This window comes from Nomascus leucogenys, chromosome 2, assembly GCF_006542625.1.
Source record: "Nomascus leucogenys isolate Asia chromosome 2, Asia_NLE_v1, whole genome shotgun sequence".
In the NCBI taxonomy this organism is placed as follows: domain Eukaryota; kingdom Metazoa; phylum Chordata; class Mammalia; order Primates; family Hylobatidae; genus Nomascus; species Nomascus leucogenys.
In genome coordinates, this window is record NC_044382.1 from 23,962,297 (window position 1) to 23,981,161 (window position 18,865).

The 18,865-nt window shown below is 45.4% G+C and overlaps 1 protein-coding gene across 3 annotated transcripts in view; it reads right to left on the reverse strand.

Moving 5' to 3' along the window:
• Positions 1 to 18,865, reverse strand: part of LARP1 (La ribonucleoprotein 1, translational regulator) — a 63,214-nt gene that overhangs the window by 9,326 nt on the left and 35,023 nt on the right. Inside the window, exons 2-15 of one of the 3 annotated variants that reach the window (XM_030826033.1) lie at positions 17,691 to 17,752; positions 17,367 to 17,432; positions 15,279 to 15,453; positions 14,338 to 14,466; positions 14,161 to 14,262; positions 13,800 to 13,962; positions 12,743 to 12,887; positions 8,516 to 8,684; positions 8,233 to 8,402; positions 5,880 to 6,272; positions 4,865 to 4,988; positions 4,533 to 4,738; positions 3,971 to 4,077; positions 2,243 to 2,394 (exon numbers count right to left, since the gene is read on the reverse strand). In XM_030826033.1, coding sequence (XP_030681893.1) covers positions 2,243 to 2,394; positions 3,971 to 4,077; positions 4,533 to 4,738; positions 4,865 to 4,988; positions 5,880 to 6,272; positions 8,233 to 8,402; positions 8,516 to 8,684; positions 12,743 to 12,887; positions 13,800 to 13,962; positions 14,161 to 14,262; positions 14,338 to 14,466; positions 15,279 to 15,453; positions 17,367 to 17,432; positions 17,691 to 17,752 — 2,163 coding nt within the window. Of the gene's footprint in view, positions 1 to 2,242; positions 2,395 to 3,970; positions 4,078 to 4,532; positions 4,739 to 4,864; positions 4,989 to 5,879; positions 6,273 to 8,232; positions 8,403 to 8,515; positions 8,685 to 12,742; positions 12,888 to 13,799; positions 13,963 to 14,061; positions 14,263 to 14,337; positions 14,467 to 15,278; positions 15,454 to 17,366; positions 17,433 to 17,690; positions 17,753 to 18,865 lie in introns of all 3 variants that reach the window. The other 2 variants (XM_030826029.1, XM_030826022.1) reach the window with 2 other exon arrangements.

The window sequence follows — 18,865 nt, forward strand, 5'->3', positions numbered from 1 at the left end:
AGCACTAACCACTCTGCCCCAGGCCCTGATGCTGGGAGCTGGGCCTGTACTTTTCCAGGAGCAGGTGGCAGCAGCTTCTGAACCAGGCTGGCAGTCTAGCTCTTCACCTCAACTGGTACTACTTTCAAGTGCCGTAGAGACAAGGCATGAACAAATTGTTTGTAAATTCTAACAAACTGTATTTAGCTCATTACCAATATTTACCTCAAGAGTCCTACAATATTCACAAGTACAAAACAGTAATATCAAAAAATACACAACACCAAAAGCACAAGCAACAAAACAAGAGAAAATGAGTATCATTAAAAAGAAAAAATTTTGTGCATCAAAAAAGTGAAAAGATAACCCATAGAATCAGAGAAAATATTTGCAAATCATGTATTTGATAAAGGAATTCCTACAACTTAATAATTAGGAAAACAATCCAGTTAAAAAAGGATCTTGGCTGGGCAAGGTTACTCATGTCTGTAATTCCAGCACTCTGTGAGGCTGAGGAGGGAGGACTGCTTAAGGCCAGGAGTTCAAGACCACCATGGTCAACATAGTGAGACCCCTGTCTCTACAGAAAACTTTTAGTAATTAGATAGGTATGGTGGCACATGCCTGTAGTCCCAGCTACTCAGGAGGCTGAGGCAGGAGGATTGCTTGAGCCCAACAGTTCGAGACTGCAGTGGGCTATAATTGAGTCACTACATTCCAGCCTGGGTGACAGAGCAAAATGCTGTCTCAAAAATAATGTTAAATAATAAAAATAAATAAAAATAGACAATAACAAGTGTTGGAAGGATGTGAAAAACCAGAAGCCTCAGATATTGCTTTTAGAAATATAAAATGAAAATTTTATATTTCAATATAAAATTCCAAAATTTCCACTTTGGAAAACTGTGTTTAATTTTGTCAAAGGGTTAAACATGGTTACCCCATGACCCAGCAATACTACTCTTCCATCCAAAATAAAGGAGAAGCTATGTCTACAGGAAACCCATATGTGAATATGCCCAGTAGCATTATTCACAATAGACAAAAAGTAGAAACAACCCAAATGCCAATCAACTGATGAATGGATACACAAAATGTGATACATCCATATGATGGAATATGATTTGGCAATAAAAAGAATAAAGTACTGATGCATGCCATGACATGAACCTTGCTGTGTATTTGTTAGTATACCAAATATACTAAGGGGAAGAGGCCAGTAACAAAGGACCACATACAGTATGATTTATGTGAAATGTCCAGAATAGGCAAATCCTTAGAGACAGAAAGTAGATTAGTAGTTTCATAGGGCTGGGAGGATTTTGGGGGTTTGCATGTATAATGAGTATGACTGGTAAGGGGCATAGCATTTTGGGGGGTAATGGAAATGTTCTAAAATTGATTCTGGTGATGGGCACACAACTATATGAATATACTTAGAGCTATTACATTGTATACTTTAGGTATGCTGCAAAATATGTAAATTATATCCCAATAAAGCTGTTATTACACATAGAGTAAGAAAGAGAGAAGTGAAGTGGATGAATCAAGAATTTAGCAGCCATGTTTTGTTGAATGAAAGGGGATGAATGAGTTAATAACTACAGGTGACTAGTTAGATTGGTTTTGTGCATCTTTACAGCCAACCTATCAGAATACTAAAAGAGTGGGGACAGGCAAGAGCATCTAGACAGGCTCTTTCCTTGCACTATCAGCTAGAGGGGGGATCAGCGAACTACTTTTGTAAAGGGACAGAGAATAAATATTTCAGGCTTTACAGAAGACATAAAGTCTCTGGCACAGATCTTTTTTTCTTACAACCCCTTAAAAATGTAAAAACTATCCTTAGCTCCAAAGCCATATGAAAACAGAATACTGCCTGGATTTGACTCACAGGCCACAGTTTGGCAACCTTTGTTCTAGAGAGCATATGCCACCTTTTGTGATGGACAGTGGACTAGACCTGACAATGGCTGAGTCAGTAATCTTGCCAGAGATACGGAAATACTTAATTGACAGCTTTAATAATCAATAGAGGAAGATCAAGGAACACGAATGTTGTGAGTGCCATATTCCCCTAGCTTCCTACAGTTTAAAACTACCTGGCCCGAGTCTAACTTCAGTCCTTCTTGCTATAACGTCATGTCTTTTTTTGCTCTGAAGTCAGAGAAAAGAGTCACCTATCCCCGTATCCCCCAACCCTCACACTCTGGGTCTAAATAAGGGGCCCAGAGGCTCGTCCCCTGCCCCCCGCACTTCTTACCATTAAGGCAGCGCCTACGATACTTATGGTAGACGTGTTGTGTGAAGCCATTTTCCTTGAGCAGTTCATGGGAAGGATGCTGGAACTTGGGCAATGACTGAGGGGTACAGCCATAGCTGCCAACTGTAGGCGTCCCTTCTGAGGGGCTGGAGCTACAAAAACCACAAAAAATAACTGTCACCAGGTTCCCCACAGCAACCCCACCATAAGGTTAGGAGGGGTTCCTCTGATCCATTCTGTCAGCCAAGATCCATCCTCTCACAGGGTATCAAACAAGGAGGCCCAGTTACAGGCCTTTAACTTATATCCATGGGTCTCATTAACTCTGCATCAACTCTCAAGAGGGTTTTACAGAGGATACTGAGGCTTACAGAGATGAGGAGACTCATCCAGGGTCATAAGACTATTTAATGGCAGAAACGTGTCCAATGATAAAACTTGAACTTTTAACCATTTATTAACTTTAAGCATTTAACCTTTTAATGAGCCATCATGGGTCAAAATCCATCTACAGTGAACCCTTGAACAACATGGGTTTGAAATGCATGGATCCATGCGTGGGTCCACTTATATGCAGATTTCTTCCCCCTCTGCCACTCTTGAGACAGCAAGACCAACCCCTCCTTCTCAGCCTGCTCAATGTGAAGACCACGAGGATGAGGACCTTTATGATTCCCCTTTGCCACTCGAGACAGCAAGACCAACCCCTCCTTCTCAGTCTGCTCAACATGAAGACCACGAAGATGAAGACCTTTATGATGATTCTACTTCCACTTACTGAACAGTAAATATTTTCTCTTATGATTTTAACTTTTATTTTAGGTTCAGAGGTATGTGTACAGGTTTGTTAAGTAGGTAAATTGTACCTCACTCTCCTCCCTCTCCCCACCCCCAAGTAGGCCCCAGTGTCTGTTGTTCCCTTCTTTGTGATTTTCTTAGTAATATTTTTTCTTTAGCTTATTGTAAGAATACAGTATGTAATATATATAATATGCAAAACGTGCTGACTATATGTTATTGGTAAGGCTTCTGGTTAACAGTAGGCTTTTGGAGAGTCAAAAGTTATACATGGATTTTCAACTGTGTGAAGGGTGGGCACCCCAGGCCCTTCGTTGTTCAAAGATCAATTGTATATTTTCTTCAAAAGCATGCCTATTTGCAGTCTGTGCCATCTCTGCAGGGAGTAGAGAGCACTGGTCATAGGTAGGTGGCTCTCAAAGCTTGTTTTGGGAAACAGGAAACACGATGGGGCCATCTTACTGAAATAAATAAAAAAGAGTGTGGGCCCTACCCCAAGAAGCAGGGTCAGTAGATACAGGTTGGGGCCAATAAATATGTATTTTTTTAATTTTTAAAACTTTTCAGGTAGCCTCCCAAGACACAGTAGGCTCAGAGAGACTGCCAGAAATCTGTTTATTCAACTACCTGGCTATTCTTCCTCAGGTAGAAAGTAGATACCGAGGCTTGAAAATGAATTCAGAGAGATTTTCTCTCTGCATGTATGAAAATCTGGTCTCATGTGACTGCCACACCACTTCTTTAGGAAAAAAGCCTTCCCCTCATTCCCAGGTCCTGGACTGAGCTTTTCACACCACTGGTTTTTTTTAAAACCTCTTAGATGAGGGTCCCTTTAATTTTCAGACCAATCTTCTTGGTCCAGTCAATTTCATGGCTCACCCACCCATCCCACAGGCAGCCTGATGACTCTTCCCCCACTGCCCCAGGTACCTGATGGAAGCAGTACGGGGCCTGTGCTCACGGGAATCCATCACCCAGCCCACATGGCTCTCCAAGGGTGGGTTTGAACTGTGTCTTGTCTTTCTTTTTCGAGGCATCTGCAAAGGTTAGCCCAGGGTTTGTTACCGTTTGTACTGCTACAACTCTGAGGAGCATCAAGCACTTGTAGGACTAAGACGGGCATGATCTCTCACATTTTACAACAGCATTTTCATATTCATTCTCTTATAAAGTTCACAGTGGTGAGCTAGGAACTGGTAGGCCTATTTCAAACAGGTGAAGAAATCAAGGTTTGGGAATGAAGTGATTTGCCCAAGGACTCATACCTGGTCAATCCTCCTTAGGCCTTTCTACATGGGGCCACCACTCCCACACCCAGTATATTTTGCAGATGTGGCCACCTAATCCTAGGTGAGCCCACCAGCCTCAGAACACAGAGCAGGTGAAGGATTTAGCACTTCCTTGGCTCAGACAAGGCAAGAGAGAGAAGCAAAGCACTGGAATGCAATGAAGTAGACGCAAGACTCTGAGCAGCCCGATAGGAATGCCTCACCTTGGCATCCAGTGTCCGTCCTTCTTTCACCACTGGGTAAAACCGTGATGTCTGGCTTGAGTCTTTGAGCTGTGGTGTCCGGGGAGTGCGAGGGGTCCTAGTGTTGCGGTAGTTTGGTGACTCTGGGACAGTGGTTGGTAGAGAGCGGGCGATGGTGGAGGGCTCAGGAGCACCAAACAACTTGTTGGCCAGGGCATCCGTAGGAACTGCAGAGGCAGAGAGAGGAGTCAGGAAGCAGGGAAAGGCCTGTGGCATCCACCCTGGGATAGCCCCCAGTCCAAGGGCCCTAGACCCTCTCACCCATGTCAGGATCTCAGGTGTCTGCTTCTCACCTTGCTGGAACCGAGGTGGCCCAGGAGGAACTTCCTGGTTGGGATCCACAGGGGGCTCAGGGGTCAGTGTGTCAAACTGCTCCCGACTGATCATATTGACCTTTTTGAAGTTCTCGACTTCTTGCTGCAGAGGTCATGAGATGGGTGTGGAAAGATGTAAGTAAGCAGGCTGCTCTAGCCTGTTTAAGGAATCAAGACTGGCAGGAAGTTGGAGAGGGCAGCTCCCACGTCAACATACGTGGAATTCTGGTCCCCAGGCTCTCAGCTGCCCAGTCACCATTCCTCACCCCAGTTACCTTGGCACAAGTGTGCTAGCCCAGAAAAAGACAGTGCTTACCCTGCCCTCCCTGTAGTAATACTGAGATCAGGCTGACAGTAGCTCCTCAGGAACTCACTACAGACTCTCCCCTGAAAGCTCCAGTGGTTCCCCATCTCTCTTTCTGCTACTGCCTTATCACACAGTGGCTGGGCAACTCTCTTTCCTCCTTACTTCCAGGAAACGCACTGCTACTTGTTACAAAGGCTCACCCTAGGACAACCTACCACCAAACATACCCACTCTGTAAAATCCCACAACAGAGATGTTTTGACTGTTTCCAGGCAGCAGCAATTTTTCAAAAGACCTATCTTTTCTCCATTTTCCATACTCAACACAAGCTTCTTAAAAGGCTTCTAAATTTTCAGAAGCCTAAATATTTAAGACTAGAAATAACAATTTAACCCTTTTTCTATTCCCCACAAAAGTGTCTAGCAAACTGTCATAATATTAACTATGGATCCGCAGGTAGGATATAATCACCCCTGCCTCACCTGAAGAGTTTGCAGTGTTTACACATCACCCCTCACTCCTAATGCCCAAGCTAGATGTCAGTCATCATCCCCTTCCCATATATAAAAATTCTGAGACTCTGAATTATAAGGACCTGCCTAAAGTTGCACAGCTAATCAGTCTTCCTCTTCTCCGTACAATACAGGCACCCCAGGCTCCACACTCACTGCTATGTCCAAGCCTCACCTTGATCTGGGAATACTCAGGTTCAAACTTTTCAGCCCACAGGTCCTGCTCATAGTAGAAGAGGCCATCGTTAATGACCTTAGCCAGCTCGGCGCTCATCTTGGCACGCGAGGTGTGGTTGCCTGTGCGGTCCCCCCCTGGGTGCCGGCGCATGTAATGTGGTGTCTGGGTGACAATGAGGATCTTGTTGACATCCCTGTCATCAATCTCATAGTCAGATTCCTCATCAGACCAGGCAGTAAAGGTGTTCTTCCGCCCATCCATCTGTTCCATCTCCTCGTCAAACAGAAAATCCAGTTCCTCTTGCTCATCCTGATCCTTGGACATCAGCTGCTGGGAGGGCAGCTGCTGAGGCAGAGAGGTCAGGTGGGCAAATCTGGACTCCTCTGACTTCTAAAATAGGACAGACGAAGGGGAAAAGGAATCAACAGAGATCCTTGGCCCAGATTCTGTAGCTATACCATGAGAGGGAAGCTCCAGCCCCTCAGCATGAGACTGTTCAACTATGACCCTGGTAACAACAGCGGGTCACAAGTGTCATCCTGGGAGTCAGCTTTATGACGAGAAAGGATGTCTCATAGAAGTCCAGGTTCCTCCACTCACAGCTCATATCACAGTCATGCACAAACAACTAGATGATGACTTCTCTATAGGCAGGAACTGTGCTCTCATTTACCTTTATATCCTACATAGCACCTAGCTTACAAGTGGACATACAGAAGTTCAGCAGGTTGATTCATCCATTTATCCATCTACTCAACATCTCCCAATAAACTGGAAGCTCCATGATCCACAGCTGCCTTGCTTTCCATTATATACTCAGTACCTAGATAGGGATCTGGTAATAGCAGATGTTCAATTATGTAATAAATGAGGGAGTATCCATTAGTCCTAAGCTCTGTATGAAAAACCTAAAAGCAGAATAATAAGACAAGGTCCTTGTTACTTAGGGAGCTCAGTGGGAGAAAGTCAACCAAACAGCCAACTGCATTGTGGTATGGTAAAGGCTATAAGCAGGTTTGTGGAAGCACACAGTGAAAGAAGCTTAGTCAACTGTGACTAAGAATGGTTACAGAAGGCCTCCTTCAAGAAGTGACTACCACAGGATGAACATAAGTAAGCCAGATGAAGACAGGGACAGAGTATGCTAGGCAGAAAGAACACCATTGTTCCAAAGGCAAGAGAAGACAGGGTGCCTTCAGCAAAGAAAAACTATTTGTTTTGATAGACTGAATATGAGACGCTGAGAGAGAAGCATTTGTCTAACTCACAGTATTTATTCAAAAGTAGATTCCCTGCTGTGCCAAGAGCTTCCCACATAAACTCTAAACCTATCTTTTTTTAAGGTTTAAGATAGACCAGGTCGGAGTAAGGGCTCTAATTCTGGAATGGGAGCTAAGTCTGACCCCTGTTTCAAACAAAACTTCATAGGCCTGGACTTTGTAAAACCCTTATCCACTTACTACCTTTCTCCTCATGTCTCTGGCTGGATCTCCAACACTTTTTGAGGGCTGAAGCCACAACTGTGAGGAATTCTGTGTATAAACAGGCAGGCAAGAGAAAGGAGATGAGAGGTAATCACTATGGGAAAATAGATAAGGGAGTATAGAATTCCATAGACCCAAAGTTCAAGGTCAAGTCTGAAGTCTCCTCACAAGCCCCAGGCCAGAGGTCTCCAAAATGGGTGACGGTGAGCAGGTATGTGGAGAAAAATTCAGCACTTAAAAAGGAAGTGGTAATTTTAGTTAGAGATTGTAATACTTCTTTAACAGTGAACTTCATCTGTTTATATATATAAGCTATTATCTAGAATATTCTAACCTCTCCTTCATCTGCAGATGGGGAAACTGAAGCCTTGAGGTATGAAACAGGCTTCCCAAGGTCACCTTGCCATTAGTGCAGCAGACCTGTGTAGACTAACTCCATATTTGGGCCATGCATCTGCTCCCTCTTTTGAGGACCTAAGGGGCTTACATACGTGATAGTGGGGACATACTCAGGGAAAAGACACTGAAAATGCAGCCCCAGAAATTCAGATGGAGCAAAAAGAAGAGCCAAGAATCAAGAAGCCCGAAACATCGCTGCCAGATGCTGCATGATCCCTTATGAAAAATGTCACCGAGGAACTCACACAGTAGGGCGCCCTAAAGGGTGGTTCCCCACAGGAAATGGACACAGGCCAAATCAACCTTTCTGTAGCCACTACTGGTAACTTCAACTCACACTATGAATCTGAACTACCCAGATTTCCTGCCGGCCCCTCAGAGCTAGAGTGCTGTGCCCATGTGTTATCCCCTTCAAGTACCCTAGCTCAGAGTGCTAGAACCAAGGCAAGGGACAAAGCCTCACTCACCTTGGGCCGTGCTGGGGAAGGCCGAGGCCTCTTCTTCACTTCAATCCAGTTCTCAGAATCCAGATCAGGCAGGCTGGCAGACAGGCCCTTGGGTAGTGTCTTTAGGTTGCTGACCTCCTCTGTTTTGGTTGGCACTGGGGTGACTGCACGAGGAGAGCCAGGTGCCGACTCTAAAGGGTGGAAAGGTGAAGTCCTCATCCCTCCAGCCCTTCTCCTGATGCCAGCCCTGAGGAGGACTGTTGCCCGGAGGACAAGGGCAATCCTCATGCCAGCAAGTACCTACCTGTCTCCTTTTGGTAGTGCTGACGGGGGACAAATTCAGGGCAGTTGAGAAGCTGGGAGAAATCAGTCTGTGAATAATCCACTATTGGGGGAAGAGGCCACTTTTCTGGTTCCTCCCTCCTACGAACTTTCTCATCAACGATCTCCACCACCTTGCTGTCTTTTAGGGCCTGCAGGGGAGGAGGAGGAAGAGGGGATTAAGAAGAAAATCTTGGACAGAAAGATCTTGGAAATGGTGGACAACTGGGTTCCCCTGAGCTTGGTATGAGTCCAATGCTACCAGTAACATAAGAAAATTGGCACCATCTTCCACAACTGGTAGATAATGTGAGATGTTCAAACTTATAGGAGGTACCAGCATAATAAAAACACCTACCCTTTTACTCTTTGAGGCTGCAATCCTACTTCCAGTAATCTGCTCTAGAGAACACTTGCACAAACAGGGAGCAGTATGTATAATATCTGGACAAAAAGCCATTCACAGTAACACTGGAGTAGAACAAGAACTGTAAAATACCTAACTTGCCATCGCATAGGCAATTTAAATATTTACAGCATATGCATGAGGGAACACTACTCAGACATTAAAAAACTTTACACGTCGGGCACAGTGGCTCACATCTATAATCCTAGCACTTTGGGAGGCCAAGGCGGGCAGATAACAAGGTCAAGAGATCGAGACCATCCTGGCCAACATGGTGAAACCCCATCTCTACTAAAAATACAAAAATTAGCTGGGCGTGGTGGCAGGCGCCTATAGTCGCAGCTATTTGAGAGGCTGAGGCAGAAGAATCGCTTGAACCCAGGAGGTGGAGGTTGCAGTGAGCCGAGATGGCGCCACTGCACTCCAGCCTGGGTGACAGGGCAAGACTCCATCTCAAAAAAACAAAAAAACAACCAACTTTACATGTGCTGAGGTGGCTAAACCCACAAAATATTAATCAAAAAAGCGGGCTGGGTACAGTGGCTCACACCTGTAATCCCAACATTTGGGGAGGTCAAGGTGGGTAGATTGCTTGAGCAAAGGAGTTCAAGACCAGCCTAAGCAAAATAGCGAGACTCCATCACTACAAATCGTAAAAAAAATTAGCTGGGCATGGTGGCTGGCACACATCTGTGGTCCCAGCTACTTGAGAGCCTACGTGGTTGAGGCTGCAGTGAGCTTTGATAACACCACTGTACTAACTCCAGCCTGGGCAAAAGAGCAAGACCCAGTCTCAAAAAAACAACCAAAAAAAATAGAAAAAATTAGCCGGGCGCGGTGGCGGGCGCCTGTAGTCCCAGCTACTCAGGGGGCTGAGGCAGGAGAATGGCGTGAACCCAGGAGGCGGAGCTTGCAGTGAGCCGAGACTGTGCCACTGCACTCCGGGCTGGGTGAAAGAGCGAGACTCCGTCTCAAAAACAAAACAAAACAAAACAAAACATCCATCTATAGGAGCAGCAGTTGAAAAAACCATGGAGCATTCCACACAATGGTTAACTATGCAACTGTACACAGGAATGAGGAATATCTTTCTGTTATATACTGCTACTTTGCAGTTAGCTCCCAGATATATTAAGTGAAAACAAAAAAGAATTGAAGAAATGCATGTGTTGTATATTTCCATTTACCAAGGATACAAATACATATAGAGGCATTTGCTTTTTTCTTAAATGGAAAGTTTCTAAAAAGTTTGCCTATAAGAGAAGAAAGGGTGTAAGTGACAGAATTTAAGTCAGACATCTATGACTATACCATGCTGAGACTCTAGAACCATGTAAATGTTTTACACAAATGTAAAACAACTTAGAAAATTATAGGAGTAGGGAGAAAGCAATCTCTAAAACTTGGAAGCAAAATAAAACTAATATATATTTATCAATTTAAATGTGAAACCACACAAAGATTCTTTCAAATGACTTGAAGATACAGTTATTTGACTGTATAAGTGGAAAAACTGTTTTCAGTGGTAGTGGAGGTATTGTAAGAATAATGTAGAGCTTGGCACAATGGCTCACGCCTGTAATCCCAACACTTTGGAAGCCGAAGTGAGAGGATGGCTCAAGCCCAGAATTTCAGACCAGCCTGGGCAACACTGCGAGACCTCATCTCTATAAAAAATTTAAAAATTAGCCACACATGGTGGTGCGCACCTGTAATCCCAGCTACTCAGGAGGCTGAGGCAAGAGGATTGCCTGATGTCAGGCAGTTGAGGCTGCAGTAAGCCATGATCACACCACTGCAATCCAGCCTGTGAGAGCAAGACCCTCTCTCTTTAAAAAAGGGGAAAAAAAAGACTGTAGACATACTGTGAAATAAAACAAAATGAGTAATTATGTTGGTATCATTAGGAATTAAGATTATGGGCATGGGAGAAAGGAGGAGGTAAAATAAAAGACCCACAAGGTTAAGTAAAGACCATTTAATAGAAAATACCAGAACAGGCCAGGCGCAGTAGCTCACGCCTGTAATCCCAGCACTTTGGGAGGCCGAGGCGGGTGGATCACCTGAGGTCAGGAGTTGGAGACCAGCCTGGCCAACATGGTAAATCCCTGTCTCTACTAGAAATACAAAATTAGCTGGGTGTGGTGATGCATGTCTGTAATACCAGCTACTTGGAAGGCTGAGGCAGGAGAATTGCTTAAACCTGGGAGGTGGAGGTTGCAGTGAGCTGAGACCATGCTGCTGCACTCCAGCCTGGGCAACAAGAGTGAAACTCCATCTCAAAAAAAAAAAAACAAAAAACAGAATAACTCCATGATGTATTTTATCTCACCAAAAAACAAAAAAATCATCTAGAAAGAATGACCAACCAAGTAGCAATAAAGCACCCCTATAACTCAGACTGGTATCTAAATACCATTTCTCAAAAGAAAGGAACTAGAATTCCTTTTAAAAGTGGCCAATTCCAGATCTGGGGCAGGAAATGTGTAGGGTCCCACTGACCAAAGATGGGACAATTTGATCCAGTCCATTAACCGCAATGGACCAAAATAAATATGTTTGAACCCATAAGCTTATAATAACAAATGATACTAAAACAAACCACCAAATCTCACTGGTCACCTATGAAAGCTATTAGACATCAACTCATAATTCTGCAAACTGGCTAACAAAGGGAGGAAGATCAAACATTAATCTGCCCTTCCTGTACAAATTATACCTCTTGGTAACTGAACAGTTGATGAGGCAAAGTTACTTCTTGAAGAGGTATTCCACCTAATAAATGAAGACCGACTGATAGAATTAGTAAATTGTCATTTTGCAATCTTAATCAACACTGCTGGCAGCTTATATCACGAGACAATCAAATGAAATGTTATGTGCCACCTGAGAGAAAATACATCATTATGATAAAGTATTCTTGACAAGGAGGGGAAAAAACTTCAAAACCTGAATCTGATCAGGCCTCTAGATCACCAATTTACAAAAAACTTGGAGTACAGATGAACATGTTAAAATGACATCCCTGTACCTTGTGGAAAATTCTACAGGATGTACAACTTAGTCTATTCAAATAATAAACGGCAAAGAAAAAGAAAAACAGAGGCAAGAGGAGACTTATAAGACAATACACAGGTCCTGTTTGTTTTTTGTAGAGACAGGGTCCTGCTATGTTACCCAGGCTAATCTTGAACTCCTGGGCTCATGTGACCCTCCCCTTGGCCTCCCAAAGTGCAGGGATTATAGGTGTGAGCCACTGCACCCAGCCTATAGGTCTTATTTGGATTCTGATTCTCACAAACTATGTATATATATGGCACCAATTGAGGTGAATCTGAACTAAATATTTGATGATATTAAGGAACTGTTAATATGTTAAACTGTTAATTTAGGTATGATAATGATATTGTGGCTATTTTCTTTTAACAAGTCTATCTTTTAGAAATCTATACTGAAATATTTGTGAACAAAATGTCAGGTTTTCTAGGATTTTCTTCAATGTAGTATGTGAAAATAAACAGATGAGGGTACAGATGGAATAAGATTAGCCATAAACTGATACTTGCTGAAGCTGACGATGGGCTCATTATACTGCTCTACTTTTGTTAAACGTCTGACATTTTCCATAATGAGCAAGAAAGAGAGAGGAAGGAAGGAGGGAGAGGAGGAGACTAGTCAAGCCTTGAGACTTCAGCAGAAGTCATCAGATGATGACTCTTCCAGGGCTTTCTGCCTTGGCCCGAACTCCAGCTCCCTAAGGACCTTTCTTTCCCCTGCATCCCAGCTCCAGGGAGGAAGACATACCGCAAAGATGAGTGAAATGTCAGTGGTAAGGGCCTGCACTCGGTGGAAGGAAGCAATAAGGGTGATGGGTAGGAAACCATCAGCATCCATTTTCCTTCGCAGGAAGAAGTCTCGCTCTAAATTGTCCACGCTGAAGTAGTATTCACTAAGTGGAGGGAAGAAGTAGTTATCACTGAGGGATTGGTGCATCAGTTTTATGAGTATGCCTTCCTTGTTCTGCTACACACCCCAGCAATCTCACACAGCCTCTGACCTACCCCATCCCTATCTTATATACCAACAGCGTTGAGGGCTGAAAAGAAATGATGTGATCCCTTCATGGCACCCTACCTTGCTTGGGTCAAATCACTCCCTCTGCCCTAAGCCCCTTGGCATGCCTGTCAAACTCCTCATCCTCCTTTAAATTCCAGTCCAAATATTGTTGGTCACTTTCTCTTCTGCTCCTAAAACACTTATAAACACTCCATTGCAATCATTTATTTTCTTGTATGACTTCCTTACTGGACTGAGAGACAATATATCAGAGTGGTTAAGAACAAAGATTCTATAATAGGACAGAAAAGGATTTAAATCTGTGCTTTGTTACTTACTAGCTGTGAGATTCTGTGCAAATTACTGGGCTGGTTTGCTTGTCTATAAACTGGGGCTAAAAGACTCAGCTCGCAGGAATTCAACAGATAAGAACTGCAGGACTAAGATAATGCCTCTACAACAATAAACATTGAGACTGGCCGATGGTAAAGATTCAATAAATGTTAGTATTCTGTCAATGTTGTCATTACAAATGGAAGCACAGAAAGGGGTAAATTCTAAATATTTTCATTCCTTTTTGTAATGGTATAGTTTCTAACTTTCTAAAGGTAAATGTTGTACCACTTCTGTAATAAACAATGAGAACGTGGTATCACTTCTTTAATACACAATGAGAAAAGCTATCTTTTCAGCCTGAGGCTGAAACTGCTGCTAAGCACCAGAAGGGCCTGCCCAGCTATGACACGCTAGCAACCCTTAACCTCTCACTCATTTCTCCAGGGTAAGAAGGCTTCCGCGCACTCACATCTGGCGCTTGATGTAGTCTTTGAGCAGTTCCTGATCCACGCTGTAAAGCTCGGTGCTGCTGACATTGTCAAAGTAGTAGGTGATGTTGTTCATGTACTTGGGCGTACGAGGCCCCTCCACACCATCAAACTTTCGGTAGCCAAACTGGTAGTCAAAGTGGGCTATGGGGGAAATGGGTGCCATGAGGGAGAGGAGATTCCTGCCCACCACCCCCGCTGCACACCCTTGGACATCCCGGAGCCCAAAGGGGCCTCACGTACTTCGAGTGCCACCCCGGCCGCGTCCCCGGCCGCGACCACGCCCCCGTCCACGGCCACGGAAGGAAGCCCGCGCCCCACCAGCCCCATCACTCTTCACACTCGATGTCTCATCCTGGTCGTGCCAGGCAGGCTCCGGTTTGATCTCTGGTTGCCAGGCTGGGGTGGGGGGGGCCACGGGTACGTAGGTGGCAGACTCAGACCCTATGGGGAGAGGGGTACCAGGTCAGGCCTGAGGGTGTCTCCCAAGTCCAGGCCCTCCATAGGGGTAGTGCATACCTTTGATCTCTCCACGATTGGCAGGTATGTGTCTAGGCTCTGGCGGGCGAGTGGGGCGTGAAACCAGTTTCTCTCTGGGCACTTCAGGCTTCATGTCTATTTGTAACGGAACCCACTTGTGTTTGTTTCCTGGGAGACAGCATGGGTACATGAGAAAGGCTTGAGGGAGAGGCCACTCCTAGCCAGCTCTACCCAACTCCTCCTCTTCTGCCCTGGACTTGGGCCCAAATCACAATCTGGTTACCTTGGGCGATCCCTTTCCCACACATTAGCCCTCTTTTTCATCTCTAAAATAAGCTGGTCAGTGGCCCTCAGTGTATTAGAGACTCCTCGTTAACTCCCAAGATCAGTGTCTCCATGGCCACAGAATCCCCTTCTGGAGTCAGACACATGGCGGCCCAGAATGAAGACCATGCTTTCCAGACTCCCTATAGACAGGTGCCAAAACACTGCCTACGAGAGCTAAGCTGAAGTAACCAACTCCAGGTTGAGTCCCTAAAAGGAAAAGGGCCACCCTTCCCTCTTCCTTTCCTCCTAGCTAGAAGGAGAAGGAAATAGGAAGCCATCAGTGATGATATGAAGAACCAGTGTACCACAGCAAGCTGAAGGGATTCAGGAGTTGCCATACCAGGCCTGGCGTATTTACACCAAGCTGTTACATCAAAGAAAGAAAAGTTTTATCTTGTTTAAACCATGGTTACTCTAAATCAGCATTAGAGAAGCCAAAATTTCAGCAGGTTTTTTAAAAACTCTTGTGTTTGAGAGGAGGGACTGATTAATGACAGATGGTTGAAGACTGCTGTCTCACCAGCCTACATCCATCAGTTCCGCACTGACTTTTCAGAGGGGGCACCTAAAGCTCCTCCAGCAGTCCCCTGGAGTCCTGACATTTCACAGTCTACCCTGCCACCTTCTCCCAAGTCCTGCTCCCAGTCACTCACCTTTCTTCTTCTGCCCGCCTCGCTGGCAATCCTCATCTCCATTCTTTTCCTCCCCTGATTCATCCGATTTGGTTTTTGGACTCTCCTTACTATCACTTCCTTCTCCTTTCTCCTGTTCCTTCATGTCCTTCTTGAGTGGCAGTTTACGGGCAGGCTGAGGCTTGTGGGACTGTGGCTATAGCAGGAAGTAAAGTAACAGGGAAGTGAGTGTGAGTGCCTCATGGTATAGGAGGGAAGGCACTCCCTGTCACTAGAAAGGCAGGCAGGAGCCACAGCATGCAATGGCAGGCTGGGCGGGGTGTATTCTAAGGTCATTTTCACACCTGAGATGGTTTCACTGGGAAGCATGGTCAAATAGGCCAGAAGGTGGGAAGGCAACTTCTCTCTCCAGCTTCCAAGTCTAAGTGACAGAGACAACCTCAGGACAGCAGTGCTGAGGCTCACGGGGGCAAAATTATTCCCTGCAACAGGACCATGTTGTCTAGGTAGTCTGTGGGAAGGAAGAGATGCCCTCTGGCCTATCAACAACAACTCTGTCTGTGAAGTAAAAGCGGCCACAGCCAGTGAGTAAAGACTCTAAGCCACTGGCCCAGAACAAAAGTGCTGGGAAGAAGAGAACTGACTAGGAGTCCTCTCTTTGCTAGGCCCGAAGAGAATTTTATAAGCTTCCCCAAGACATGTGGTCTGGAGGTCGGTGCTTGGCCTAATGACCACTCTCCTACTTCACTCAGAAAACCCAAGCGTAGTGATGGAGAACACAGGCTGGGGAATAATACAACACACCTGACTTCCAATCCCCACTTGGCCATCAAGGGCTAGTAATTAACCCTGCAAGTCTCAGCAGCTTCATCTGTAAAATGGGAATTATAAAAGGACCTATCTCAGAGTCACTGTGAGGGTTAGATGAGATGACGAACGGGCAATTCAGCTGACCCTTGAATAAAATGGCTTTGAACTATGTGGGTCCACTTATACGCAGGACTTTAAAAAACCGAATGCAGATCAAAAATACAGTATTAGCAGGATGTGAAACCTGCATACACGGAAGATCAACTTTTCATATATGTAGGTCCTGCAGGGCCAACTACAGGACTTGAGTATGCAAAGATTTTGGTATGCACAGAGGTCCCAGAACCAACACCTGCCACCAGCCCCGCCATGTATAACAAAGGAAAACTGTACTTGGCAGTCTCTGACACAAAGCAAAGGTTCAAATGATGACAGTTCTTAGCTATTTCAATGTTGCTCAGATTCTATTAACCATTCAGTTTAAAAAACAGAGGCCAGGGGGCTGGGGACGGTGGCTCATGCCTATAATCCCAGCACTTTGGGAGGCCCAGGCGAGCAGAGCACCTGAGGTCAGTGCAAGACCAGCCTGGCCAACATGGTGAAACCTCGTCTCTAAAAAATACAAAAATCAGCCAGGCATGATGGTGGGTGCCTGTAATCCCAGCCACTCGGGAGGCTGAGGTGGAAGAATCACTTGAACCTGGGAGGTGGAGGTTGCAGTAAGCCGAGATCACACCATTGCACTCCAGCCTGGGTGACAGAGTGAGAATCGCTTGAACCTGGGAGGCGGAGGTTGCAGTGAGCCGAGATCACACCATTGCACTCCAGCCTGGGTGACTGAGCGAGACTCCATCTCAAAAAAAAAAAGAAAAGAAAAGAAAAAATTGAGAGGCCAGGCATGGTGGCTCATGCCTGTAATCCCAGCACTTTGGGAGGCTGAGGCGGGCAGATCACTTGAGGTCAGGAATTCGAGACCAGCCTGGCCAACATGGTGAAACCTTGTCTCTACTAAAAATACAAAATCAGCCGGTCACGGTGGTGAGCGCCTGTAATCACAGCTACTCGGGAGACTGGGGGAGGAGAATCACTTGAACCCAGGAGGTGGAGGTTGCAGTGAGCTGAGATTGTACCATGGCACTCCAACCTGGGCAAAAAGAGTGAAACTCTGTTGGGGGGAGAAAAAAAAAAAAAGAAAGAAAACTGAGAAAGGTAAGAGCTGAGGCTCTCTGGAAGCTTGAGGAGCTAAATGTGTGTATGTCAACAGAGTTCAAACCTGCCTATCCTTCCACACAGACTCACCTGAACACTCTTGTGGGCTATCTCTCCAGGTGTGGGCCAGTTGATTGCATCTCCAAAGTCACCAACCTGCAGGGAACAAACACTATGAGGGCCCCAGAAGTGACCCTGCCTTTGCTATTCAGAGCCCCACCCAAGCTTCACCAAGAGATCAGAGGCCAAATCAGTCTGTTCACCAGGACCATTCACACCGGATACCCAGAAGGGGCTCCTCTGCAATTCACAGACAATCCAGAACTAGTTGGCAGTCCAGGAGCATTCACTAGAACAGGAAAGAGGCCACCAACTCCAAAAAGTCCCCTTGAGTTGCCCACTCTTATTCCTTACCTTGCTGCCTTTACGCTGTTTAGGAACAGCTGCCCTCACCACCTTGGCTGGAGCAGAGTGTTCTGTGGGAACAAGAAGGGAGAGATTAGTAATGCAAAGCCCATGTGAGGGGGCTACTGCCAGCTCCTCACCCTCATCACCGTCCCCACTCCACCAAGCAACCTGCAAGTTCCCAAAGGAGAAAGACACAGTAGAGAGGGGAAAGACATGTGCTCAAACACCAGTAACAATTTTACCAGCCCACTCCTGAAGAAGTCATAGAAAGCGAGATCATGCAAAGAGCCAGGAGCCAGCAGCCAGCAGCCAAAACCCAAGGAGTCCTGACTCAGGTGGCAGGCCCTCAGAGAGTATAGTTCCATAACAGAGACTGAGGCCTGGAGAAAGAAGTCCATGCCACCAGAGTCAGCACTATAACTCAGGGCTCCTGAATCATGGCAGATGACTGAAGGATCATTTCTGGCCCTAACATTCTAGAAGTTTGATGTGAGCAGACCAGGACTAGTGATCATTGGGAAGGCAAAGTAAAAACTCTAAGTGAGCCATCAAAAAATCTAGGGACCACACCAGGGCCGGCTGCTCAGGAAAGATTTTTGTCTGCCTTCTCAGTTTCCAAAGAAAAAGTGGGCTCCCACTTGACTCAACAGTCCTACCTCTAAGAATTTATCCTAATGATACAAATTAGACAAGAGTTATGTACAGAGATGTCCTACTAAAATATTACTTATAACTTGAAAAAATGGAAAACAACCTATATACCCCAAAATAGGGGACTGACTAAAGTTCATCCATTTTTAGAAAAGTTATGAAAAAGATAATGATCTCTACTAATAAAAAACGACGGACACAGTAAATGAAAACTTTGTGGCCAGGCGCAGTGGCTCACGCCTGTAATCCCAGCACGTTGGGGGCCAAGGCAGGTGGATCACCTGAGGTCAGGAGTTCGAGACCAGCCTGGCCAACATGGCGAAGCCCTGTCTCTACTCTATTAAAAATACAAAAAATTAGCTGGACATGGTGGTGGGCACCCGTAATCCCAGCTACTTGGGAGGCTGAGGCAGGAGAATCACTTGAACCTGGGAGGCGGGGGTTGCAGTGAGCCGAGATAGCGTCATTGCACTCCAGCCTGGGCGACGGAGCAAGACTCTGTCTCAAAAAAAAAAAAAAAAGTTTGTTTT